Here is a 25,932-nt window from a genome sequence, read left to right as displayed (position 1 = left end):
CTTCAGGCCAGGGATTTGGCTTCAGGCCAATGGAGGGGTGGACAATATAGTGAGTGCCTTCTTCAGTTCCTGCAGCCTTGTGTTTGTGTCAGAAATGTCAGAAGGACCAAGCTCCTGTGGCGCCCACTCTGCCCTCCCCTGGGGACTCCTCCTGCAATCTTGCTCTTCCCTACTCCAACCTTTCAGGCCGCAGCACCAGCAGAGGGCAGCATACACTTTATTTTCAGTCACAGAATCGCCTCCCTGGGCCCAATCCCCACACTCCAAGCCCCACCGCTCTCCCAAGCAGAGGGGCCCTGGTCTCAGGCCTGGCCTGGAAGGACGCACAGGGGCGCAGCGAGTGCCTGTGAGCTCCTGCAGGGCTCCTGATGCCCTTCAGCACCCAGGGGATCTCCTGGAGGGAGGCAGCCTTCAGGTGGGCCAGCAGCAGCCTGAGAAAGAGCTCTTTGCTCTTTCAGGTCTCTGTGGGGATCCCTAGGTACCTTTAGCCATTGTGGGTGGGGCCCCAGACTGCAGACGGCTCCTAGCAGGCAGCAAACTTGCGCTGGATGCGCTTGTACCGGAGCAGTTCCTGCTCGCTGACTGAGGGCTGCAGCCGGGCTGCGGCCTGCAGCAGGTCCTCCATGGTAAGCAGCAGGGTGGAGCTCCCGGGCTCCAGTCCTGGGCGGGTGACAAGGGGGAGGTGAGGCCAGGGTCCCATGCCAGCTGGGGAACAGGGTGTGGTCTATACCCAAGCAGAGGAGAGCCCTGTGGGAGGTACGTTCCTGCCCAGAGTCCCCCAGACTCCTCTGAAATCCAGAATGGCACCTGATGCCCACTAGCTTTTTGGTTGACCTCTGGAGCTGGCGAGTGGCTCACCTTCCTCCAGGTCCCGAACCCTGCGTTTGAGGGCAGCTGTCATGGCATCAGAGCAGAGGGAGTAGAGGTCTGCACCTGTCAGCTGGGGAGGACAGCGATCCAGCACATTCACCAGGCTCACAGAGGGCTCTAGCTTGAATCTGTTGTGGGGATACAGAAAGAAACAGTTTCCCTGGCATCCCTCCTCCCTCAGAAGGCATCCCTGAGCAGGCTGTTCTCTCATTGCTCTCACCCCCTCACCATCCCAAGGCCCAAGCCCTTGGAGTCTCCCTCTGACAGGGCATACTTGCGTGTGATGGCACTCAGAACACGGAGCTGGGAGGCCCGGTCCTCACTCACCCCCACAAACACCAGCTTGTCAAACCTTTAGGGAGATAGGTGGGCATAAGTGTCAGGAAGCCAGCATGAGAGGTGGAGGAGCCACAGGATGGGGTCAAGTGACAGGCCTAAATGGGCCTGGCACAGGTGAGAGGTATGGGCTGCCCACCTGCCAGGCCGTAGAAGGGCAGGGTCCAGGAGATCTGGTCTGTTGGTGGCTCCGATAACAAATACATCCTGAGTGCTGTGAAGCCCATCTAGCTCGGCCAGGAGCTGAGACACCACCCTGCCAAGGAGGAAGCGAAGGCGAGAGAGTCCTTGGCCCATCCTCAGTCTTTCCCCTGCCTGTGGTGCCTCTCCTTGCAGGTCTTCTCCACAGGGCCTGCTGTCCAGTTGTGCCCTGTGGACCCCTCTGTACAGGCCCCCATTCTCCTCAATGTCCCACACCCAACTCCATGGCCCCTTTCAGCTTCCGTTATACTGTCTCAAACCAGAAAGGGCTCTGAAGGCTGCTGCAGCCTGTCTCACGTCCCTCCGTCCTGCACCCCAGACTCCTTTCTGGCCCAGCTCCTCACCTGTCCATCACACCTCCAGAGTCTCCACTTCGCCCCCGGCTTGGCGCCAAGGAGTCCAGTTCATCAAAGAAGATAATGCATGGAGCCGCAGCCCTGGCCCTGGCAAACACTGAGGAGAGAGAGGGGCCCACAGGAGGGGGAAGCTCAGCGGGGTGTGAAGTCAGGAGATAGGGCAGGAAACCCAGGTTCGACAACTCCTCACTAACACTCCAGGTACTAGGCCCTACTGGGCAGGAACCTGACTGTGGTAAGGAGGACTAGGAATGATCATGAGCAGGTTGAGGGTGGGGGTGGCACAGGGGTCACTGGGGTTTGGGAAGGGCTAGAAGCCCTGCTCCTCCCCACTCACTCACCTTCCCGCACATTCTCCTCACTTTGGCCCACATACATGTTGATGAGCTCGGGCCCCTTCACGCTGAGGGAGGGGATGTGAGAGGGTCAGATACATAAAGACACAATGATCTCCTGGCCAGCCCCTGGTCCTGCTCCTCAGAGCCTGGTGCAGCTCCCAATCCACCCATCATCCCTCCTAGGCCCCCTCCCCACCTGAGGAAGGTAAGGCTGCACTCAGTGGCTACTGCCTTGGCCAGAAGGGTCTTCCCAGTGCCAGGAGGCCCGTAGAGCAGAAGGCCCGAGCGCCTCAGGCCCAGGCTCAGCAGCTCAGGGTGCTCTAGAGGGAGCTGAATGGTCTCCAGAATCTCCTTCTTCACCTCTTGCAGCCCACCCACATCGTGCCAAGACACTGAGGGGATCTAGGAGATGGAAAGTGCACAGTTGGGGACATGCTGGTGGAGGAAGCTCTGGCCCTCCCTCCAAGGACCTGGAGTCCCTACCTTGGGGGCTCCGATGGCCTGGGAGTGAGCTGCCTGCAGCTGCTCCAGCGCCTGCCCGAAGTCCTCAGCCAGGAGAGGAAAACCAGCAGCACACAGCTCCCCTTCATCCTCCTCACTCCAGCCCCCTGCTAAACTGCAAAGAGAAACCCAGAGGGAGGCCTCTGGAGGACCTGCCCTAAGGCCTCTTCCCCAGCAGAGTCCTGTTCCCTTCTGTCTTCCTCAGCAGCCCCCAGCCGGCCCATATTTCTTCTCGCCACCTTTCCCCTCCTAAGCCCAAGTTCCTTACCCCGAGTTCTTGATCCTGGTGCAGGCTGCCCGGCTGCTGTGGGTCAAAAGGGCATAGAGATCCCCCACCACAAAGCCCTAGGGAACCATAGGGAAGGTCACATGAGAGGACACAGTAGGCAAGAACCCTTGGGGGTTGGTCCCCCAGCTGGAGCAGAGGACCACCGTTGAGGCCTCAGATTTCTCTACCCTCACTTGCAGGGTGGCAGGACTGAGTGGTACTTACAGCACACCGCCGTGCCAGCTGTGCCAGGTTCACCTCTTGGCCCAGGGGGAGGTGGGCAGTGAGGGCCCGCAGGATGCTGAGCCGCTGCCCCTCTGACAGCACAGGCACCTCCAGCTCATGAAGAAACGCTGTCTGCACATCAGCAGGCAGATCCTGAGCCCGGCTCGTGGTGGCCACAACCATGAGAGGAGGGCAGCTGCAGACGGGGAGTGGGCGCTAAGGGCAGCAACGTGGCTGGCAGCCCTGAGTACTGCCTTGTCCTGAGGCTGGTGCAGGAGGGCAGGGAGGTGGGTAGGTGCTAGGATAGGAAGATGAGCACCCCAAAACTTCCTGGATGGGGTCGGAATACCTTGAGAAGGGGCCCTATGCTCCCCCTCACACAGGGAGCTCACTGAGGGCAGAGGCTGCACTTTTTCTCCAACCTAGTGTTCCTCAAGAAATACTGGGGACCGCATCCTCTTCCCTCTGGGTACCCCTAAGTTCCTCAGCTCAGGGCTGTCTGGAGGGCAGCCAAATGGGCATTAGATGTCTGAGAAGCCACTGAGGGGGTGAGGTAGAGAGGACGAAAGGCTGAGAGGGAGGAGGGCTGGGCCTCGCCCCTTACAGGCCCAGCTCCGTAGAATACCTGGTAAGGGGATCCTCATCGAGGAGGAGGTGACGCAGCGTGGCCACCACACGGGCGTCCTCACCTAGCCCATCACGGTCCCGGCCCAGAAGGTCCACGGCTGTCAGCAACAGAACCACTGGCCGGCAGCACCGGGCCCGGGAGAAGGTGGCCTGCAGTTTCATCTCCACGGCCCCACTGCTATCTGCACAGAGGCTGGAGCAGGGCACCTGGGGAGCGGGTGCCGATGGGTCTGTGAGCAAGCGGCAGGTGTGACTAGGGCAGGAGAAGGGGTCAGTGGGGGTGGATGTCAGAAGAAGATGCAGCCATCTCTTTCTGGAAGGCAGGGATGGGGGAAGAAGGTAACACTGGCCGAGTCCTACCTCTTCTTTACCCTAACCTCATTCCCTGGGCAATCTACCAAAATCTTGAAACCCCTTCCTTCTTGAAATATCTCTCAGGAGCTGAGCATCATGGGAACACGCCTGACTCACTGGCCCACTGGGCTGAGGCATTAGGGCCAGGCTAGTAGGCAGAGGGGAGAGGGAGAGAGGGAGCATCTGATCTGGGGAGGAGACATAGTTGGGGTTCCACTCTCCAGGAACCCTACCTTCAGTAAGTGGAGTCCAAGGCGGCCGCAGGCTGCAGCAACTGCTGTGGTCTTCCCACTGCCAGGGGGGCCCCGTAGAAGGACACTGCTAGTTCCTGTCAGCAGGGCACACCTGCAACCAGAGAACAGACACTTGTCTCCTCCATTCTGCTCCCACTTGAGAGTCCCCAGTAAAACAGGGACCCTTGGATCTAGAAGGCAGACACCCTGTTTCTCTCCCTGAGACACCCCCTCTCCCCCAGGGCTGTCTCCACATGGTGAGGCCGTATTTCCCACACCACCTATGGTGCTCTGGCAGGGCAGGGACTAATTCCCTTTTGTCACCACTGCCTTCAATAAGGCCTTGACTGTTATGTCTGGTCTGGACTGTATTGACAGAAATTAGGGAGGGGGCTTTGTCTACACTTAGGCCAGTGGTTAAGAAGCTGTGTCTTTCAGGGCCAGAGTAGTGAAGGCCAGGTTAGCTGGTGGGCTCCCCAAGGGGAAGGGCAGTCTCAGAGACAGCTGTGCCTGTTGAAGTGTCTTCTTCCATAGCTGACCTTGGAGAAGGGAGGTTATCCCAGGAAAGGAGCCTGGGAATTTGCTTACAAAAAGGACCTGGGCTATTGGCCTGGGCATACTGGTTTCAGGGAGGTCCACCCAATCCCACTCTGGCCAGGGCATTAGACTACTTGTCTGGCCTGCTGCCCCTCCAAGGATGTTCCGAGCAGGCTTTTTTCACACCCGGAGGTAGTGCCCTCACTCACCCTGGCTGGAGGCGAGGCTTCAGGGCAACACAGAGTTCAGTCACCAAGGCCTCCAGGCCTGGAGGAGACAAGCTGCTCCAGGGAGTGGATTCTTCTGAAGGGAGCCTTGGAACACGGCTCAGGGTAGAACCCACCTGTGAAAGGTGGGAGGAAGCTTTAGTTTCTAGAAGTTGTTTCTGCTCCTTTCCCCAGGTCCACTCCCACCCCCAGGGCCTCACCAAGTACAAGGAGGTATGAGTGGTGTTGGCCAAGTAGGCACTGGTTGGCCCATCCGGAGCGTCCCCAACTGTTTTCTTCACTTTAAAAAACATCTCCCACCACCTGCAGGAAAGAGGCCCAATGAACCCCCTATCCAGAACCCACATACACCCCTCTCCAAGGAAAGGTGGCTGTCTGAATCACAGAGGGCCACTGCAGGGACAAGAGCAGCACAGATAAATGCCCTCAGACACGGTGGCAGGGGAGTAGGGGGAAAGGAGAGCAGACGGTCTTTCTTATCTCCCTGACTGGATCATATACATTTCAGGGGCGGAAGCTATGCCTGTCCTCCGCACCCCTCATGACAACCATCAGAGAGCCTTGGGGGGTGTTTCTCCAGGTAAAGGGCCCACCCACTCAGCCCAATGGGAGAAGCTACTGCTGCACCAAGTGATGAGCATCTGACCATTTCCACTGGCTTCAGAGTACAGTCTCTCCCTCAAACACATACCCACACTAGAACTATTGGTCAGACTTTTACAACATCTCTCACAGTGTGGGATTCCATTCAGCAGATTACTGGTTGCCAGGGGCTGGGGGAAGGAGGCAATAGGGAGTGACTGCTAATGGGTGGGGATTTCTTTTTTGGGGTGATGAAAACGTTCTGGAATAAGACAGCAGTGTTGGTTGAACAACCTTGTGAATATACTAAAAGCCACTGAATTGTACACTCTGAAAGCATGAATTTTATGGTATGTGAATTATATCTCAATTTAAAAATTAACATTTTCCCCTCTTTTGGAAAAAAACAAAAAGACTGCACAGGCCCAGCCTCACCCTGGTTCTGCTCCAATAGCTCTGGGGTGCGACTCAGGCATCTGTATTTTTCGAAAGCTCCCCCAGCCATAACCAGGGCTGTGCAGTCACTGGCTAGTATCCGAGTGAGTTCGTGTTACTCAGCCTACTAAGGGGGCCGAGGGTGGGTAGCAGGTAGCAGTTACTAGCCCAATTTTCCACATAGAGAAATAATGAGCCACTCTCCTTTCTTTTTGCTTGAGGAAGATTAGCCCCGAGCTAACATCTGTGCCAATCTTCCTCCACTTTATATATGGGTTGCCACCACAGCATGGCTGACGAGTGGTGCAGGCCCATGCCCAGGATCCGAACCCCTAAACCCAGGCCGCCAAAGTGGAATACACCGAACTTAACCACTACGCCATGAGGCCAGCCCTGCGACTCCCTACTTTAATCTGCATGCAGCAAGGCAATGACACAGCTAGACTATGACCTGGGCCTACTTAAGGTAAATCAGGGTGCAAATTCCTTTGCTCACCGTGTCCCACAGTCACAAAGCTGCTCCCCCTGGCAGCAAAGGCGGGGTGGGAATGCCTCCAGGTGGAGGGGGGAAGCATACCAGGTATTATGAAATTCTTGCAACTATTACTGTAGGCAGTGATTGTGGTAAAAACTAGAATACAAGGAAAATGGTGTCCTAGTGTTCTTCATTATAAATAAATGATGAGTGGGTCTATCACCTAGAATCCCAATCAAGCCAAGCATCTTGAGTCAGAGTGCATCTGGCAAGCACTGGAATCCAAGGCGGAACATCCCTGTGGGGGGCTGGGGAGACTCCCTCTCCCATGGAGGGTGGTTAGACCACCTCGGTGAGAACAAGGCCAGACCTTTGGAACACATCTGCACACTGCTGGGGAACAGTGGGTTGTGTTCCAAGAGCCAGATGGGAGAGTGTGAAGCTGGATGTCGTTGGCCTGGTTTTGGGCAGCAGAACACAGGGGAGAGTCTGCAAAGGCTACACTACCAACAGCAGAACTCTTTTCCAAGATCACAGGAGCCTCCTTGTAGGGCCTCCCTTACCATGGCTAGGGACGCAGGGTAAAGCACTCATCTTTATCTGGCCCTGGACCCATCTGCCCACCCCAACCCTGCTTTCCAGGATCTGCTCAGGAGGAAGAACTATGCACTCAGCACCCAGAGGAGGGAGACAGGTCTCTAGAGGGCTGCAACAGCAGAGGTCCAGGAGCAGAACTGGCCTGCTGGTCTGTCTCAGGAGGGCCTAGTGCCTGTTTTCCTTTGAAAGTACAAAAGATGGGCATTCTATAGTATTCCTACAGAAAGCTAGCTCATAGACATTTACAATATTTAGGATGGGAGGTAGAAATGAGAAGGAGGGGGCCGGCCTGATGGCTGAGCGGTTAAGTTCGTGCTCTGCTTCAGGGGCCCAGGGTTTCGCTGGTTCGGATCCTGGGCACGGACCAGCACTATTCTCAAGCTATGCTGAGGCGGCGTCCCACATGCCACAACTGGAAGGACCCCACAACTAAAATATACAACTATGTACTGGGGAGACTTTGGGGAGAAGTAAAAATAAAAAAATAAAAAATAAAATCTTTAGGGGCCGGCCTGATGGCGCAGTGGTTAAGTTCGCACATCCCACTTCAGCGGCCTGGGGTTCGTATCCCAGGTGCTGACCTATGCACCGCTTGTCAAGCCATGCTGTGGCAGGCGTCCCACATATAAAGCAGAGGAAGATGGGCATGGATGTTAGCTCAGGGCCAGCCTTCCTCAGCAAAAAGAGGAGGATTGGTGGCAGATGTTAGCTCAGGGCTAATCTTCCTCAAAAAAATAAAATAGTATAAATAAATAAATAAAATCTTAAAAAAAAAAAAAAAAAGAAGAAGTGGGAAGTGACTGATACTGCCAGCCTGGCATTTTCCACCAGGCCCCAGTTGTAGATTTGATCTGGGAAAGCTCAAAGGGGTGTTGTGGAGCACTTAATGAGATTACCCAGGGCACTACCGGGCCCTTCACCTGGGTACCATAGCCCTGAGACTGGGGAGATAGAGCACTGGCCAGAACTAAGCTCTGAATGTTGACCAAGGATGAATCAGGCGCCCCAGACAAGGCATCTCTGTCTTGGCTGGGGCTTACTGCAGGGGGTGAGTGAGGAAGTGGGGGCTAAATATTTGGCCACCACTGTCTTTAGAGTAAAATTAGGGTTGGGTTGAGGTTAGGGATGGTCAACACCAAGGACTTTGGTCCTGACGGCTCTTATGCCCAGCTTCCTGCAGGGCAGTCCCACCACTTCACTTAGATTTTCCTGAAAGTTGAGTTAGCGTGTGTACCAGTGTTCTTCTTCTGGTAAACCCCTACAGAAAATTGGTCTTGAATAGAGGGACTGGCTGGGGTATGGGGCTACACATTCTTCCCCCTTCATATAAGGCCAAAGGAGTCTCTGAATTCTTTGCCTCCTCTTTTTACCTCTGTGGTCAGAGTCAACAGGAGGAGAAGGGTGTACTCCTTGTTTTGGAGTTCTTGGCTCAGTTACGCTCTATTTCTCATTCTCTGTTGAGGACAAGGAAAGAGCAGGCCTCTCAAGGACAGCAGCAATCCTTCACTCCCCCTCTTTGGGAGACAGGATTGAAAAGTAGCATGTGCACACTGCATCAATTAGGGCAGAAATTGGAGCCTGGATCTCCCTATGTTGAGTATACCAGAAGTGTGGCCCAAATCTTTGCCCAAATATCACTGTGGCTGAGAATGGAAAGCAAGGAAGCTCACCTTGGTTCAGGCCATTAAGCTATTTTTAAAGCTTCCCTTTACCTAGGACCACCAATCAATTTGAGGATAAACACCTTCCAAAGCCAGCAGGCAGTGGTTCTTCATCTTTTTTCAGTCATGTGCCTGTTTGAGAATCTGAAGATCATGTACCTTCTCTCCAGAAAAATGTACAGGACAACAAAATGTTCTTGTGCACAACATTATTCCACACCACCTGGGAGGAGAGGATCAAAGAACTCCTGCACCCAGGTTAAGAAGCGCAGCTGTAAGACACGAGGTGGCTGCATACCTGGGCAGTTTCTCTGGGCTTCCTTCCAGGATCTCCACTTGCCCAACTGTTGGCACACACAGAACATCCCCTTCCTGGACTGCCCTGCAACACAGCAGAGGCCCTGGTCAGCTCACAGTGGGAGTCAAGATCGCGTGCCTGACACATTCTCCCTGTTCCCACCCCCAACACGCAGACTACTTCTTAGGGGCCTGCGGCCCACCCAGAGATTCCAAGCAGTTGTCCAGAGAACAAGTCTCACCTAGAATGAGCTGGGGGAAATGGCGGAGAGGCTAGAAAGGGGGATCAGAGAGGAGAAGCAGGATCCTGGTTCTTTTGGGGCCCTCTCAAATCAAAGAGGTTTCTCAGTTTAGAAGGTCCAGATCCACCTCGTGGTCCAGATTTCTCTTCTATTGTCTGCCTGACACACCAAGAAGCTTCTAGCCACAATATTGCCTAAAAGGTGGCTTTTTTAAAGTCAGAGGCTCTGTGGGTCTGGGTGTAGATACCACAGGATAGGAGGAGAGCAACGAAGGTCAGATGCTATCCACCTGAAAGGGGTAACCAGCTAACCTGGGTGTCTGAAAGTGTCGGTAAAGAACGTGGTCATAATTTCCATTACTGCTGTAGTGGGGAGAGGACACAATTTCGACGTGTAACTCTTTGGCAAATGGAGGCCCAGGCAGCACTGAGCAGCTTCCTTTGTCTTCAGGGGCGCTGGAACCTTCCAAGTACCTCTATTAGAGAAATAAGCACCACCTTATAACCTTCTCCCAAGGAGTCAGGCTCTGCCTTCTCTTAGCAGCCAGTATTCTACTTTCATCCTCTGTCATTCCCATAGGCACAAGGCTTGTGGGAGGGGAGGCCTAGGCTGGCAGAGCTGAATACCTATATCTTCCCTAGAAAACAGAAACCTCTCCTTCTAATGGGCACTAGGAAGAGATTTCTAACTTTTCTGACTCTAGCTCCAAAAAAGTTTCTCAGTAAAGATAACCTTTCTGTGATACCTTTAAGTTGGCCCAGAGCCACTGAAATGGTAAAGACATTTAACTCCCCCAAGTCCTTTGAGTGACGCCAGGAAGCCACTGGGATTGATATTAAGTGGACATTACTGGAGACACTCTGAATTTAGGCTGTGGGAAAAGGACAGACAGGACTGGATCAGCTGAATGAGCTCCAGTCTGAAGGTAACTGAAGCTGAAAGGGCTGGGTCAGCTAAGTGAGCTCCAGTCTCAGTACACCAGTAGTTTCTCCCCCATGCAGAAGGAAACCCACACCTGACTCCCTTTCATGCGTATCTTCTGTCTCTGCTTGACATCCCATAGCACTAACTGCTATGCCAGCATTGTCTAATAGAACTTTCTACAGTGATAGAAATGTTCTATAGCTACATGTGGCTATTGAGCACTTGACATGTGACTAACGCAACTGAAGAACTGAATTTTTAACTTTATTTAGTTTTAATTAATTAACAAAGTCACAAAGTGGCTGGTGGCTTCTATATTGGACAGCGGAGGCCTCAACCACACATCTAGGTGCTTAAACACTGGACTATATTTGTCTCCTCAAATACAATTATCTTCTTGAAGTAAGCTCCTTAAAGGCAGAAACCAAAAACTTCTCTTGGATATATTTAATAAAATATTAACATTAAACCCCAGGCATTAGAGATAACAAAGAACCCTTCTCTTCAAGGAATTTACAATACACAATTGCAGATTAGACAGATTACATATTCATAACAAAGCAGAATAAAATAAATGCCCTAAGAAAGGCACAAAACGCTATAGGAGGAAATCACGTTAAATTTGTGGTGGTGAGATTAGGAAAGCCCTTGTGAAGGTGGCATCTTTAGATGGGCCTTGAAGGAAAGGATGGTAGGATTTTAACACATGACGCTAGAAGAATAGGAAGGAATTTGAAGCCAAGGATAAGCAGGAGCCAAAGAAAAGCAGTGAGATACCATCCTCCATACTACCCAGCATAATACTGGATACACTGTAGCAATTCCACAAACTGATTAGATTGAGTAGATTAATATACACACCTGGTAATTTGACTATGAATCTCACTTTTCACCTGAATAGATGAAAGCCTTTCCCATCCACCACCACACCATGGAGGATTATATTTTGATGTAAAGAATGGATAAAATAAAGCTAAGAGACATTAAGTGAGAAGTCCAAGATCTAAGGCGGAACGGATGTGAACTCTACAGCTCTGGTCTTCCAATTCAGTTAAGACAAAGAAGAGAGGATAAGGAGGAGGAAGTATTCCTGACCTCAGTTCTGCATCATACCTGAATTCTGAGCTCTCCCACTTCCAGGGGATCACAGCCGAGGTTAAAAGCCAAAGTGGCAGGCACGAGGGCCAGTCCGTCGGCTAGGGGCTCTTCCAGCTGCTGCCCAGAGCCGGGTCCCAGCCTTTCAGAGAGGTCCCAGCGAGGCTCTAGGACCTGCACCGTGGCCAAGTGTGGCTGGGAAGCGTTCGATGACTCTCCGGCCCGGGTCACCCACACCCATTCGCCCTGGAAGAGGCCGAGGCTACGGAGACAGCTCCGGCTCACCCCCAGTGAATCTCCAGTCCCTCCCAGGACTCCCCGGAGTCGCCGGACTGTGCTGGAAACCGCGAAGGAGGACACCACGGGCGGGGGTGGGGGCCGGCTGCTGTCCCCAGGCTCCGGACCCAGTTTGGCCCGCTCACGGAGCTCAGTCACAGCAAGCCGCGTCGCTGGGCCCAGCAGCCCCTGCAACGCCGGCCGCGTCTCCAGCACCCGCGGTCCGGGCACTGGCAGGACCTCTCCGCGCCTCACCAGCAGCGGCCCAACTCGCGGTCCGAGCCCGGGCCCCGGCGAGGTGCCAAGCAGCGCCCAGGACAGCGCCGGGGGCCGCCGCACGGGCCGCGCCCGCACCCACGCCCCGGAGCCCAGGGCCAGGAGCCGCAGCAGTGCGCGGCTGACCAGCAGCTGTGGGGGCCCGGGCCCCTGCTCTTCGGTCTCCGCGCCCGGCCCCTCCAGGGCCGCCACGAGCAGCGCCGGCCCGGCCGGGCTCTCCCCTGCAGGCCGCAGGGCCAGCACCAAGCCCAGCCCCGCTGCAGGCCACGGGCCCCCGGGCGGCAGCAGCACCGCCAACGGGGGGGTCTCGGTCGGGAAGGGCTCCAGGACCCGCAAAACTGCCAGCGCCATGGTGACAGGACACCAACCAGAAGGCGAGGGAGCGCGGTTTCCGGGGCCGGAGAGGCAGGCGCCGAGGCGGCGCGCGCGCCGTTTCCGCTTCCGTCAGGGAGGTGCGAGGAAAGGGGGAGGGGCGTCGGGTGCAGGGAGCACGCTCTGAGAGAGAGCGCTGCGCCTCGGCTTGGCCGGGATGCGACGCTGCTTCGACGGCGGTAACACGATCAGAGTGTACGCACGCGTCCTTTCAGATTGTGTTTACGGGGATTTGCCTTCTGCTCCTGCTGGGGGAGTAACGTCCTCTTAACTACCCCATCCCATGTACTTAACAGTTCATTGAATGATCAATGAAGGGTCAGGGTGCCCCGGACCAACTCGGCCCGTAGCGGGGAACCGTGGGTGGAGTGTTTAGGAAGGAGTCCACTCCTCTGTGGAGCTCCTACAGTTCCCTCTGTGGAACTGTAGGCACTGAGGTTTGGGGGTTGTGGGGAAGGCTGCAGGAGGGAGTGGTAGGATTATAAAACTGTCTCAGACAGTTTTTATGGATATGTAGTGGCTGCTGGATGAATTACTACATGTGATTCATGTAGCCCTGGAGTGCTTGGTGCTGTCACACCTGTTCCAACACATCCTACACAAAACCCGCATTCCAGTGTTTCTTGTCCTGTTCATTCTCCTCCCACTAAACTTGAAACGAAGACAAAGCTTTTTCATCCCTCCAAAACCCAGTTGCTCTCCCCACCATCAATCCTTGCAGGCTGGAGACGCATTTCTTGTTTCTACCCTAGAGGGCGGTGGGCAGCAGAGCAGGCAGAAGAGAGGGGTTGAAGGCTTCAGTCATGAGCACCAAACCAACACCTTGCTTCCCACCTGTGCTGTTACTTAGATTCCGTCCTTGTCTCCACCTCTACTGCTCTGTACAAGGCACTTGGACATTGGTAGGCCACACTTCCAGTCGTTAGCAATATATCTGCACCTAGAATCAATGGATTGGTTGGTGGCAATCTAGTCTTTCTGCACATTGCATTCTCTTCCAGCTACTATGCAACTTTCTCCTTTTCTTTACAGCTGAACATCTTAAGGCAGTCTTCTACTTTGTACATTATGCATTCCTAAAAATCTGAGAGTTGAATATTAGATTTACATGTTATAAAGTATTTCTACCCTTGGAGAGACAGGAAAATATTTTTAAGTATCTGATTATAGTTCCTGGAAGTACCTTTAGTCCTAAACCAGAAATTGCCCAGTTCCACATCTTTAAAATAGCATGCAAGAATGTACTATGTACCTGAATTCATAGGGATGAAAGCTCCCATTTGGTAGTTCTAAACTATTATGTGGCTCTGTCCCCTGCCTCCCAGAGGGACCAAGGACTGGGAGGATGGTAGGGTGGGTCCAAAGAAGATACACCTGCTTTACACAGCAGCAGGCAAGCTCTACGCCTAAGGACTATGGTGTTCCTTGAGGTCTTGGGAATGAGTAAATACATCTGGTATCCCACCTGGGGGTCAGCACTCATACACATAATATCCATCCACAGATAAATGTCCTTTCCTCTCAAGCAAATAATGGTTGGCACGCAGTCCATTTTGCATTAACTTGAAATCGTCATTAGTCACTGAAAGCCAAATACTATTTCTGTAAGATAGCCAGGAGCCTACGTTGTTGCCTTTACCTCCATACCTCTTGCTATAACCTTCCTTCCACTCCTCTGAAACTTTTGTGCAAAGATCACCTATAACTTCTTAACTGCAGAGTTAAGGTAACGCTTTTAATCTTTACCTTACTCAACCTTTTTCTGGACTCTGAAACTACTGACCACTCTTCTGCCATTATGACACGAGTTTTTCTCCTACCTCTCTGACAGCTTCCAGGAGTCATCCTCGACTCCTCCCTTTCCCTTACCATCCTCTGCACAATCTGATGAATCACCAAATCCTGTTGATTCTATGCTTTTCCCAATTTTGTCCTTTCTTCTCCATATCGATGGCCACTGTCTTATTACTTTGCTCTCCTGAGCAAGGACAACAGGCTTATTCTTGAGCCTTCTCTAGTTTCTTCATGTAGTCAGTCTATCTGCTACTGGAATCCACTTTCTGAAAGGTATTCCTCCAGCCATCTCTAGGTTTGTGTAACTTATTACATTGTATCTTAATCATCCGTTTATACACGTCTGTGAACTTTACCAGACTGTGAAATCCTTGAGGGCAAAAACTAGTCTTATCCATTAGGGCAGTGGCTTGGGCAGGGTGGGGAGTAAGGCATGTACTTCCCGGAGACACTCAGCGATGAGGTAGCTTTGCTACTGCGTTCTCAAGTGCTCAAGTCTGGTTCCCAATCGCAGGACACGCAGCAGGAACGGGACCCTCTTTCCAAAGTTGCAACAAATCCGGGATTCTCACTTCATTTCACCCAGCTCCCGGTCTGCCGGGCTTCCCCTTTGATCCTCTGCAAGCCCTGTCTAGGAAACGGATGCCCTCAAGGACTCTTGGGAGCAATTTCAATCAATTTTGCGTATGCAGTTAGTGCTACGTTACCCTGATGAAGAAAGGTACCCTTCATTTTAGGGCTTCTTTCCTTCAGTTTGGACTGGACGGAGTAGCAGAGTAGGGAAAGCGTGAGAGCCGCTTCAGGGGAGAATGCGCTGCGAAGAATGGCCGAAGCCGACGCACAACAGACGCCGGAGTGCGGCACTCTGCTAAGCTGGGGCTTCCCCTTACCCCCGCCTCCTTCGCTGAGCTCGACCCACTTTAGGGCGGGACCTCCCACTTCGGCCAATTCTGCGAGCCGAACCCTGGCGGTTTGTACTCTTCCTTTCCAATGAGAAAAAAAGGAAGCAGCTTGGCTCCAATGACCAATCCGAGGAGGCGGCGCCTGGTTGTCAGGCAGGTTTGTAAGAGTTCGGGCCAATTGGAGGCGCAGACACCGCTCGACCCGGGCGCAGCGCGCAGGCGGTGGCGAAGAGACGCCGAGCGGGCCGAGTGTGGCCGAGCAAAGCCGGAGCCGGAGCGGGGTCGCAGGAGCCAGGCCGGGTCCGCACGGGCCGAGATGCCCTATAAACTGAAGAAGGAGAAGGTGAGCATGGCCCTTTTCCCCGCGCCTCCGCCTTGGGGCCTGCGTGGAGCTCTGGGAGGGGCCCGAGCCAGGCCCGGGACAGCCCCAGACTGACCCTCCCGTCCGGCCCCCGCAGGACTCCCGGGGCCAGCCCTCCGTCCCGCTGCTGGTCGCACCCCCAGCCTGTGCCGCAGCTGGGAAGGCTCCCTCACCTTGCCCGGGATAGAGTCCCCCTACGTACACCTCCCTCCTGTCCTCCCTCCACCTATCCCCGGCCCAGAGTAACCTCCTCCCTCCAGATCTGCCCCACTCCCAGGTCACTCGCCTGCTTTTTCTCCCCCAACGACTCCCCCATCCCCCACCCGTTTGCCCGTTCGGGACAGCCCCTCATCTGAGACAGCACCTCCCTCCAGAACTACACCCCCCTCCCCGCGCAGCCGCTTCCCTCCTCTTCTCACCCGCCGGGGCCTGGGCCGGCCTTCTCCACTGTCCCCTACAGCCTCTTCTCCCTCCCCGCCAAGCTCCCTGACCTAGAACAGCTCTGCTTTCTCTCTCCTCCACCAAATCTGGCCTAGGCCCCTCCCTCTAGTTCTTCCTTCGCACACAAACTTGTAAGCCAGGACTGAGCCCTTGCTTCTGTCGGTGGAACCTCAGAACGACAGTGCTAGCAGGGACCTCTGAGCGCATTCAGTGCAATCCCTAGTGATACAGATGAGGAGACTGAGGCCCCGACAGGGGAAGGGACTTGGCCAAGGTCACACAGCCTGATGGAGGCCCAGCTGCAATATCGGGTCTCCTGATTTAAAGGCCTCCTCTGTACCAAAGCCCCTCCTAACAGGCATCAACCTAAACCCATCACCTTTCCTACTCTGAGCAGGCTCCTGCCCTTATTCCTAATCCTAGGATAACCTTTGCATTTTTCCTTTTTTGCACCAGTGCTGGATTTTTGTCTTTCTTGGGCCACACTATCCCCAAATTGGGAATCTGCTCTCACAATCCGATCAGTTTTCCTTCTTACCCCACAGGCCAGCCACCCCTGGAACCCTTGCCTTTGTCATGGTGTCCTGATAGCAAGCCATTTCTTGATGTTGTCTTCTTTCGCTTTCCTCTTCTACCTCCGTAGTGCCTTCTCCTGTTCTTCATCTCTGCCTTTCTCTACCCTCTTGCCTGCTGTTGCTGAGGTCTGACTCAGAGGTGTGGTTCTCTTGAGGTACAGACTCACAGAGGATGCTAGGATACCAATTCCAGCCTCCCCCAGCTTCTCCTCTCCTAGGGCTGGCCCCCTGTGGTGGGAGCTGGCTCTGGCCTGGTGTTCTGCTCACCCACTTTATGACCCCAGACGTGTCTTGCTTTCATTTGTCCTCTGATTGGCTGGGTTGCTGGGCTGCCATCTCCGACCTTATCAATTCAACTCTTTATCCTGGGCTGTTGGAGATTTGCCAGGGAGCTCTGATTCTGGGTTGTCCCCATAACCTCTCAGGGCCTGAGGTTCTGGGTGTAGGGTTAGTGATGGTGTACTGGGCACTGAACCTCCTGGGGTGCCAAGCTGGGCAGGTTTGTGTGCCCCACCCAGGGCCTGTGTCCTTGGGGGCTGGGCATGCTAAGGTGGTTTGAGCAGCTTAGCTGTAGGTGATGCACACACAAGTTAGCCACACCAAGGGCTAAGGGCCTCCTTAAAGGAGTGTGGAGGGGCATGGAATTCAGGGGAAGCTGGTGAGGTCCCCACCCATCTTTAGTTGATAGTCTGATGGAACAGATGCTATCCCATCCACAGAAAGCCTTTCTCCATTAGATGATTGAGAAGATGAAGAAAAATTCTTAAATAGACTTGCTAGGACCACACGTATAAGTATTTGGTTGGAAAAGAAAACTGGAAGGATCGGGGTACATGGGGCGTCTCTCATCCCCTTTAAGGTTTAACTTTCTGCTTTTGATTTCCAGTTGCATTTGGCCTGCTTCAATTGTTGGCAAGTCCGGAGGGGGAGGGAGGTGACGATGTGACTGAGGTTTACCTGGGTGGGGTGGGGGCAGACAGGAGGGATGGGTGGAGGATCTTTATTGCTCATCCATCACCTCTCCCCTTTCTCCGTCTCTGCTGATCCCAATCCTGGCCATCCTTCAGGGCCTCCTCCGTGAACCCTTTCCCAAACCCTCGGTGAGGAGTGAGGTCTCCCTCCTCCCCTGGATTTGCAGAACACTTGGTAGGTCATTTATGGCCCTTTTGTATTCCCTTGGACTGGAATTAATTGTGGACAAGTCTTTTCGTTCCCCTTGAGATAATAACTAAGCTCATTTTGGTTTAGCATCTCCCTTGCACACGTAGGTGCTCAATGGATGGGTGCTGAGTCAATCCCGTGGGGGGATTTGCATCCTTCCTCTTCTCTCATGTTCTGATCAGGGACTTATGTCTTTTAGGTTCCTGCTCCCTCCCACTTTCTTCTTGTTCATAATAATAGTAATAACATTGAATGACGTTAGGGTTTTCATGTGCCAGACACAGTGCTAAAGGGAATTAGGGGTGCCGACCCCGTGGCCAAGTGGTTGGGTTTGTGCGCTCTGCTTTGGTGGCCCGGGGTTTTGCCGGTTCAGATCCTGGGCGCGGACACGGCACCGCTCGTCAGGCCATGCTGAGGCGGTGTCTCACATGCCACAGCTGGAAAGACCCACAACTGAAAATACACAACTGTGTACCTGGGGGCTTTGGGGAGAAAAAGGAAAAATAAAATCTTTAAAGGGAATTAGGTACCATGATTGTCGTCACCTAATAGATGAGGAAACTGAGGCTCAGAGAAGCGAGGTGACTTGCCCAGGATTATACAGCTAGTAAGAGCTGGGCCCGAAACACAGGGCTGGCTCCAAACCACTGTGCCATGCAGGGCTGGGCTGAAGTGTACGCACTTCACCTGTTCTGCACGAGCCAGGGAGCAAGGGCCGTGGGCCTGGTTTCCCCACACCCACCCTCACCCTCACATACCCTCACATGCCCAGGCAGCTGGGCTCTCTCTTAGGTGCATTCCTGAAGAGATATGTCTGAGTGCTATAGGGTGGGTGGGAGGGCTACAAAAATGAATAAGGAGCTTATGATCAAGTAGAGAGATGAGACCTATGCGAAGACAGGTCAGCTTTGTCCCGGAGGCCTACATCTGGGGTGTGTGCAGACAGCCGCCTCCAGTGCTGTGTCCTGCCTGCACCCCCCTCATCCTTTTCCTCTCCACCCCACACTCTGAGCCACTCCCTGGCCCCTTGGCGAGGGATCAGTGTGCCCAGCCTGGTCAGCAGGCAGTGGGAGAATGCTCAGCCCAAAGAAAGAGCTCCTTCCCGCTGGTGCAACTGCCAGGAGCTGCTCCACACCTGGGCATGGCCTCCTTCCTCCCTGCCCCCACGAAGCCTTCCCTCTCTTCCAGCCCACACAGAGCTCTCTTCTCCCTGAAATCTTTTTGCCCCCATAATCATAATCACTTCATTTAACACTTCTCACTGAAGGGGCTCAGGTGCTGTTGAGTCGCAGAATCTCAGAGCTGGAAGTGATTTCCAGGGTCCTCCGATCCAGCCTTCATTTCAGGCTTGAATCCCTTCTGCAACTTGCCTTAGAGGAGGCATGAATGCTCCTCTGCTTGAATGCTCTCAGGGTTGGGGAGCTTGCAGCCTCACCTGGCAGCCACTTTCTGTGCAGCTGCTCCGGGAGAAAATTCTTCCTTGTTTAGAGCCTCAGCCTGTCTTCCTGCCTCTTCAGCCCATGGCTCTGGGGCCTCTGGATCCACATAGAGCAAGCTGCATCTTTAGTCCACATGGCAGCCCTTCATTTGTGTGTTAGGATCCCTCTTGCTCCCCCACTGCCATGACTCCTCCCTTCCATTGTTAACGATCCCAGTTCCTGCAGCTGTTGCTCTCAGGACATGCTTTTGAATCCACTCCCAAGATGGGTTGTATTTCTCCCCAGAAGAAAACCTAGGATTTGTCTTTGTCTCTCCCAAAGTCTGGTGCTCACGACTGAACCAGATCCTCCAGAATGGCCCTGTCAGTGCCGAGGACAGGGCACTTCCATGTCCCCCAGGGCCAAGCAGTCTGCACAGGTCTGTTCACTGGACGGAAGGTCATGCGAGCTGCCTGGCAGCCAACAGCACACGGATGATTTGTGTTGAACTTGCAGTCAGACCAAAATCCCAAGTCTTTTTCACATTTTCCCCATCCTGTCCCTGGACACTTGCTTTTTTCGGCCTGAAGCATAGGAAGAGATGCTGGCAGGCAGGACTCCGAGCCAGTGGCCAGGTTCCTGAGGGAGGCTTCGGACCAGTGCTCATTCCTTGTAGCACCTCAGGGCCTTACCCCCATTCTTGTCCCTGTGCTTGTCCACTGAGGCCTTCTTGGAGCAATTCCTATACCCGTTGTCATCCCTGGGCCCCATTGATTTTGCCAGTAGCACCCTCTAGTCTGAGAGCTATTTGTGACATCCAAAAAGTGCCTCTAGGTCTTTCCGGATGGCCTTGGGGGGAGAGTGGTGGCTCCCTCTGCTCCAGCAGGAGAGCCTCAGGCACCCTCTGCCCACTTTAGCCACAAGCCAATCTGAGCGGCTTGTTCCATGATGCTTTTCCCTACGACTCCTCACCCTGGTGCTTACCTGACAGAGGCCCTCCCAGGCCCTAACTCATACACCAGTCTTATGAAGGGAAAGAGCAATATCATGTTTAATTATGGTGTGTTAGAGATGTCTTCCTAACCAGATTCTAAAGTCCTTGGAGGGACTGAATCTCCCTTTGTGTCCCCCAACCCCCCCTCCCCTCAGGCAGGGCACAAGGTAGATGCTCAGTGGTTCTGATTGATTGATTGATTTAGTTGGACAGAGGATAATTACAGCAGAGACCTATGGGGTCCAGACGAGGCCTCTTCCCTTCCCCTGCCATCTGCTAACTCTCCCTCCATCTTCTCCCTTCAGGAGCCCCCCAAGCTTGCCAAAGGCACGGCCAAGCCCAGCAGCTCGGGCAAGGATGGTGGAGGCGAGAGCACCGAGGAGGTAATGAACGTGGGCACAGCCCTAGTTATGGTGCAGGCACGAGCTCCAGCTGCTTGATGACTAGTAGGGTGAGGGGCCCAGAAGTTATCCAGGCAGGAGGGAAGGCGGCGTCCACAGCCTGGGAGGGACCTGGACAGCCCATCCCGGCTGCCCTCAGGCAGGCTTTCCCTTCGGCTGGTACAGACCAAATAAGCTCTCCAGTTCTTTGACTCCTCAGCAATTCCTGTAGAAGTCGTTTCTCTGTCTACCAACTTTGAGTGTTAAGAATTCCTTTTTTCTTAGGGCAAACAGCTAGGGGTATTGGGTCCTCCGGAGAAGGGAAAAAGTACCTGGGTGATCAGTGTGGTGGCGAGTGGCTTCAGCATGGCTCTGGGTTGGGCAGGGGCTAGGGAGAGGCTGGTGTCTGAGTCGGGCAGGACTGGGTCCACTGCCCTTGGTCCCGATCAGACGGGAGCTGCTAAAGGACAGTTATTAGCAGAGGCCAGCACAGCTCAGCAATCTAGGGCTATAAAGCAATAAATGGCAAACAGAGAGAGCACTAGAGGGTGGAGGGACTTAAGGAAATCCAGAGTATGTCCATGAAGGTTTGGGAGCGTGCACAGTGGGATGCTCAGGATGGTGAATGATCCTGTGGACATGTTGAGCAAGTGCCTGTATTACCTGGGGGCTGATGAGCCTTGGTTTCTCTGCTTCCTCTCTCCTGTTCTAAACTGTTCAGAGGGAGGGAGGAGAACAGGAAACAGCTCTTGAATTATGGGCAGGTCATGTGGTTTTTTGGAGAGATGAGATTGATTAACAAGTGTTTAGGGTTAACTCTGGATGTAGATTTTTCTGGGTACTTCTGGTCCCTGTCACCTCTAAAGAGCTCCCAGCACTTTTCACACCTGTGACCATCCTTTTAGGCCGCACCTGAATCATTGGAAAAAGCAGGGTAGGTTTTCCCCATTTTACAGACCTGGTTGTTGAGGACTACAAAAGATAAATTCCTCCTCCCTCTGCACTTACACGGTAATCTGAACATGTCTCCGTGATAGTCCTTATCCCTCATGTAACTATTTGTTCCCATGTGTGTTTCTCCCCAGCAGACTGTGAACTCTGAGGGGAGGAGCTGCACGGTGTTGCTTCCTCCTCGCCCCTGTGTGCTCATGCGCTCGGTTCATATAGATCATCAGTAAATGCTTCTGGGGAACACTCCTCTGGGCTCAGTCTCCCCTTCAGTAATGATGACATCTGTGGGACCCACAGGGAAGGTGGCTGGGAGCTGGCAACTGACATTTAAAGCAGCAAGAGAGACTTAGAAACAGGATTTAAAGGGACAGAAAGGAATAGTTAGGAGGCCGCTCCTGCCTTTTGCCTAACTAACCCCTACTTGTTCAGTTACTAGATAGGCTGGATGTCCTGTCCTGAAAGCAGCCTTCCTTGACTGCCCACCCCCATCCCCAGGACGTGGTTGGGGCTCCTGCTATTTGCTCTTCCGGCATCCAGTACCAGTACCACTCCCCAGCATCACATACCCGCAGCTGTAATGAAACAATTCCATGTGAATTCATTGTTTTTCAGTGGTCTCCTGTGTTAGCACGTGAGGCTCTCGTGTAATGCCCAAGGGCCTGGCACACCGCAGGCACCAGCATTTGAATGCATTAGTGAGTGAATGAGTGAGTGAGTTAAGGAGCAGACAAACCAACTGCAAATTAGAGCTGGAAGGAACCTTAGAGTCTAGCCCTCTCCTTTCAAAGATGTAAGATGAAGGCTCAAACAGACCAGCTGCTAGGATTTCTCCACTACCTTTCTTGACATATCTGTTAAAGACAGTGGGTTGATATCAAGCCCTCTGGGAAAGGAGAGTGTTGAGTTCACCTTGGGCTCTGTTTTATGAAACACTGCTCAGGCTCCCCGTATGAGGAAGCTGCAGGAATTCTGCTCCTTGATTTTCCAGAAACGCACCCATGTGGCCCCAGGCAGAGGGACAGTGGAAAAGTTGGGGGCCAGGCTGTGAGGCCCACGTCGCCAAAAGCCGTTTGGCACAGTCCTTCTCTTGCCCTTTTTCTAGTCCAGATTTTGGGGCTCTTACAGCCAAATTTAACATGTCATGCAATTGCCAGAACTTTTCCGATTGATCCTAATAAGTACAGCCAACATTTGTTTTATTGAGCAGTTACATGTGTGTTAGTTTCCTAGAGCAGCCATAACAAATTACTACAAAGTGAGTGACTTAAAAAAACAGAAGTTTATTCTTGCACAGTTCAGGAGGCCACAAGTCTGAAATCAAGCTCTCGGCAGGCATGTCCCTCTGAGGTTCTAGGGAAGAATCTGTCCCATGCCTCTCTCTAGCTTCTGGTGGCTTTCCACAGTCTTTGGCACTCCTTGGCTTGTAGATGCATCACTCCAATCTCTGCCTCCATCTTCATTGGACATTCTCCCCTGTGTGTCTCTATGTCTCTGTGTCCAAATTTCCCTCTTCCGTAGAAGGACACCAGTCAGATTGGATTTAGGGCCATCCTAATCCAGTATGATCTCATCTTAACTTGATTACATATGCAAAGACCCTATTGCCAAATAAGGTCACATGCACAGATGTCGGGTTGACGTGAATTTCGGGGCGACACTATTCAACCCTGTACACTATGTGTCAGGCACTGTGCTAAGAACTTTGCATGCCTTTCATCTTTTAATCTTCTCATTTAATCCTTACAACACTCTCCTTAGGTCATTCTGTTACTATCATCATCCCCATTTTACAGATGAAACAGATTTAGCGATGTTAAATAGCTTTCACTCAGCGAGTAAACAGCAGAGCTAGAATTTAATCCAGGTCTGTGTGGCTCAGGAGCCAGTTCTGTGTTCTTCATGACGTGACAGTGTGCTGGCTCTAAGGTTCTCGGAAACTTAGAACGGAAAGGAGCCTTGAGAGATTACGTCAGACTCACTTGACCTGCCACTGTAGGCAAGGGGCTTTCTCGGTCTGTCTTGGGAGAAAAAAATTCAATGCTATGGACTCTTATGTGCTGTGCTCTGTCCTGAGGTCTGGGAGTGGGGACAGAAGGAGGAAGAAATCCCAGTCCCCCCACTGCAGCCTGTCCTCCCTGTAGCCAGAGTTGTTACCCTGAAAAACATTTTTGGTCTTATCAGTCCTCTATTTAAAAACCTCTGTTGGCATTTCATTGCTTACAAGTTAAAAGCCGAATTCACACTCTCGGCTCCTCTCACCCCACTCTTCTAGCCCCTATCCTGGTTTCTTGCCCCCCAGGATTTCCCATCTTCTGATGTGACAAGCCTTTTTATGACTCAGGGCCCGTTCTGATTTGATTTCTTTGGCCCGGACTGCTTTATTTCTCTCCTTTCTTTCTTTTGCCAACTAAACTCACGTTCTTCCTTTAGGAGCCATATCAAAAGTCACCTCTTCAGGGACGTCCTCCCTAATTCTTCAGGCAGAGTGTGCAGCTCAGCCCTCTTGTGTTCCCTTATCCTTTGTGGCCCATGGAGCTTTTGCATTTCCCTTGTACTAAGAGCTGCTTCCATGTCTGTCTCACCCACTGGACTGTGAGCTCTTTGACGGCAAGGGCCATGTCTTATTCACCTTTTAATCTCTAATGCTTAGCATGATGTTTATTGAATAAATGAAGGAAGGAATTAAGCACAGCTAGATAGAGCTCTAGATGACACTATAGCAGGGGATGCTTCTGTGATTTTCAGGGTTTTAAACTAAAATGATCTTTATTTGGCTAGTTATTTCATTATGCAAAAGCTATAACATTAATCTTTGCATTTTTCACTGTTAATTTTATTTTTCATCTTTCTCCTACAATATTTTCCATAGTGCTTAAATTATATTTCTATCTCCTACTTTTTGTGTTTAAATATATGGTTTAATTATTAATGCATCAAGTTGGACCAGGACTGGTTCAGAATGGGCAAGTGTAGTTGCAGTCTCCTGAGTGTGAGCATAGTGTGTAAATTCAAAGTGCCCTTTGATTGCTGGAGGCCTGAATCTGGGAAGGCTTCTTGGAGTCCAGATCCTCTTGAGAGTGTGGAAGTGGGAGAAGGTACTTCAGGCAGAGGAGATGGCCACTACAGAGCCTCAGAAGTGGGACCAGGCAGGACATAATAGGAGGCGGCGGGCAGGTTGGCCAGGTTGCCTTTGGTCAATGTGCATCCCTGCCCTGATGGCTGTAGAAGGTTCTCCAGGGGATCAGCTGCCTCCCACCTCCAGCCCAAGTCAGGAGAGAAGTTAGAAGCTAGAGCTTTTAGCAGAAAGGGTTGAACGTGAAGTGGGGTGCTGGCATCTCCTCATACTTCCCTTCTGACAAGCATGTTTCCTGGTGAAAGGTGAACAGACCAGAGGATGCCTTATCGAGTTCTGGCAGCCAAGGCCTTTGCTGGCTGGACCAGCTGTCTCTCAGATGCTTCTTGTGTATGGGGCCTGGGAGCCAATGGTCCTCATAAAACCAGGGTGGCCCAGTGGGCTGGGGGTGGGGCAGGCTCAGCTGCTCTCCAGCCGCCCCAGTCTTCAATAATGCAAGCCTAGTGGGGAAGGGGCCTTAGGCATCAGCTCGTTGGGTGTTTTTTTAAACTTTTATTTTTAGGCATGCAACCCTCTGTTCTCTTGAAACCTTACCTGGAGAGTGGTTGGGAAACCACTGATCTAGCCCAGCCCCCTCCTCATTAGCAGAGAAAATTGAGGCCTTGCTTTTCCCTTTCTGGGAAGAATGCCTCCTTTCTCTGAGGTCCCCTCGGTATGAGGTTCACGGAGGTGCAGGGTGTCTGCGTCTTATCTGGGAGGATGGAGAGACGTGTTCTTCCTGAGTCTTGTTCCTCAGCTGCCACTGAGCCCCTCACCCTAGTATCGCTGCTGTTTCTCCCTCCCACTCTGCTCCTGCCACTGTACAGGGCTCTGTTCTGAGAGCTCCCGAGTCAGGACAGGAAGGGCCTGTGTGGAGGGGCCTGGGCTTGGCCCCCAGTCAATCAAGCAACCAAACATTCATTGAATGCCTGTCAGGTGCTAGTGCTGAAGGGACCCAGAGGGGTACAAACCGGGGTTCTGGCTTTCAGGGACTTGCTATCTAGTTGGGGGATGACACATGAACAGACTGAGCAAGAGGTGTCACTGGGGATGATCACAGAGCCAATGGAACAGATACGTAGTGTCAGGATGGTGGGAGCGGAGTGGACACTCAAGGCCAGGAGTTATCTGAGAAGGCTTTTTGGAAGAAGCTGAGACTTAAGCTGGGTCTTGAAAGATGCAATGCTTTCTTGGGTTCCCCCATTTTAAAGCAAGGAGGATAATGGACTCTAAGGAACATTTGCGGTGTGCTAATATCAGGAATTTCTATGCTGCATTCCTAAAATCCAGGGATGGGAAATAGTAATAATAATAATAGAAGATATTGCTTATAAAACTCTTTTGTCTGCCAAATATTGTTCATTTAAATCCTTATTACAACCCTAGGAGGTACTATTGTCACCCCCATTTTACAGATGAGGAAACTGAGGCACAGAGAGGCCATGTGACTTGCTGGAGGTTACTCAGATAATATATGGCAGAGGGGCCAGCCCCATGGCCAAGTGGTTAAGTTCGCGTGTTCTGCTTCGGCGACCCAG

At 52.7% G+C, this 25,932-nt stretch overlaps 2 protein-coding genes across 4 annotated transcripts in view; one reads left to right on the top strand and one right to left on the bottom strand.

The window, feature by feature from the left end:
• Positions 1-200: 200 nt before the first annotated feature.
• On the bottom strand, positions 201-13,011 carry PEX6 (peroxisomal biogenesis factor 6). Of its 3 annotated transcripts, XM_046639913.1 has the most exons (17): positions 11,400-13,005; positions 9,674-9,837; positions 9,122-9,205; positions 5,274-5,376; positions 5,056-5,189; positions 4,310-4,421; positions 3,721-3,929; positions 3,096-3,291; positions 2,871-2,947; positions 2,585-2,717; positions 2,298-2,503; positions 2,105-2,166; positions 1,752-1,860; positions 1,346-1,462; positions 1,145-1,222; positions 859-998; positions 201-660 (listed from the first exon to the last, which is right to left on the bottom strand). In XM_046639913.1, exons 1-17 carry the CDS (start codon positions 12,282-12,284, stop codon positions 524-526), a joined length of 2,946 nt encoding a protein of 981 aa, XP_046495869.1. In that variant the 5' UTR covers positions 12,285-13,005; the 3' UTR covers positions 201-523. The 3 variants fall into 3 exon arrangements, with proteins under 3 accessions (XP_046495869.1, XP_046495868.1, XP_046495870.1); XM_046639912.1 differs by having other exon boundaries at positions 5,056-5,376; positions 11,400-13,009; XM_046639914.1 differs by lacking the exons at positions 5,274-5,376; positions 9,674-9,837 and having other exon boundaries at positions 11,400-13,011.
• A 1,989-nt stretch (positions 13,012-15,000) lies between these two features.
• PPP2R5D (protein phosphatase 2 regulatory subunit B'delta) overlaps positions 15,001-25,932 on the top strand; it is a 19,305-nt gene continuing 8,373 nt past the window's right edge. The window contains exons 1-2 of the mRNA XM_046639915.1: positions 15,001-15,344; positions 20,257-20,334. Of these exons, the coding sequence (XP_046495871.1) occupies positions 15,090-15,344; positions 20,257-20,334 (333 nt within the window). The 5' untranslated portion in view covers positions 15,001-15,089. The remainder of the gene's footprint in view (positions 15,345-20,256; positions 20,335-25,932) is intronic.

This window comes from Equus quagga, chromosome 15 (assembly GCF_021613505.1).
Source record: "Equus quagga isolate Etosha38 chromosome 15, UCLA_HA_Equagga_1.0, whole genome shotgun sequence".
Lineage (NCBI taxonomy): Eukaryota > Metazoa > Chordata > Mammalia > Perissodactyla > Equidae > Equus > Equus quagga.
The sequence above is the reverse complement of the archived record's forward strand: the minus strand, read 5'-3'. Positions and strand labels throughout refer to the sequence as shown.

What these genes read in the sequence shown, in the direction of transcription:
- PEX6 (XM_046639912.1), bottom strand. Translation starts at nt 12,284, where the DNA reads ATGGCGCTGGCAGTTTTGCGGGTCCTGGAGCCCTTCCCGACCGAGACC. An exon ending in TGGGAGAGCTCAGAATTCAG is followed by an intron (nt 9,838 to 11,399) that starts GTATGATGCAGA and finishes TTTCTCTAATAG; the next exon opens with AGGTACTTGGAAGGTTCCAG. An exon ending in TTGGACTCCACTTACTGAAG is followed by an intron (nt 3,930 to 4,309) that starts GTAGGGTTCCTG and finishes CCCGCTCCCCAG; the next exon opens with GTGCCCTGCTCCAGCCTCTG.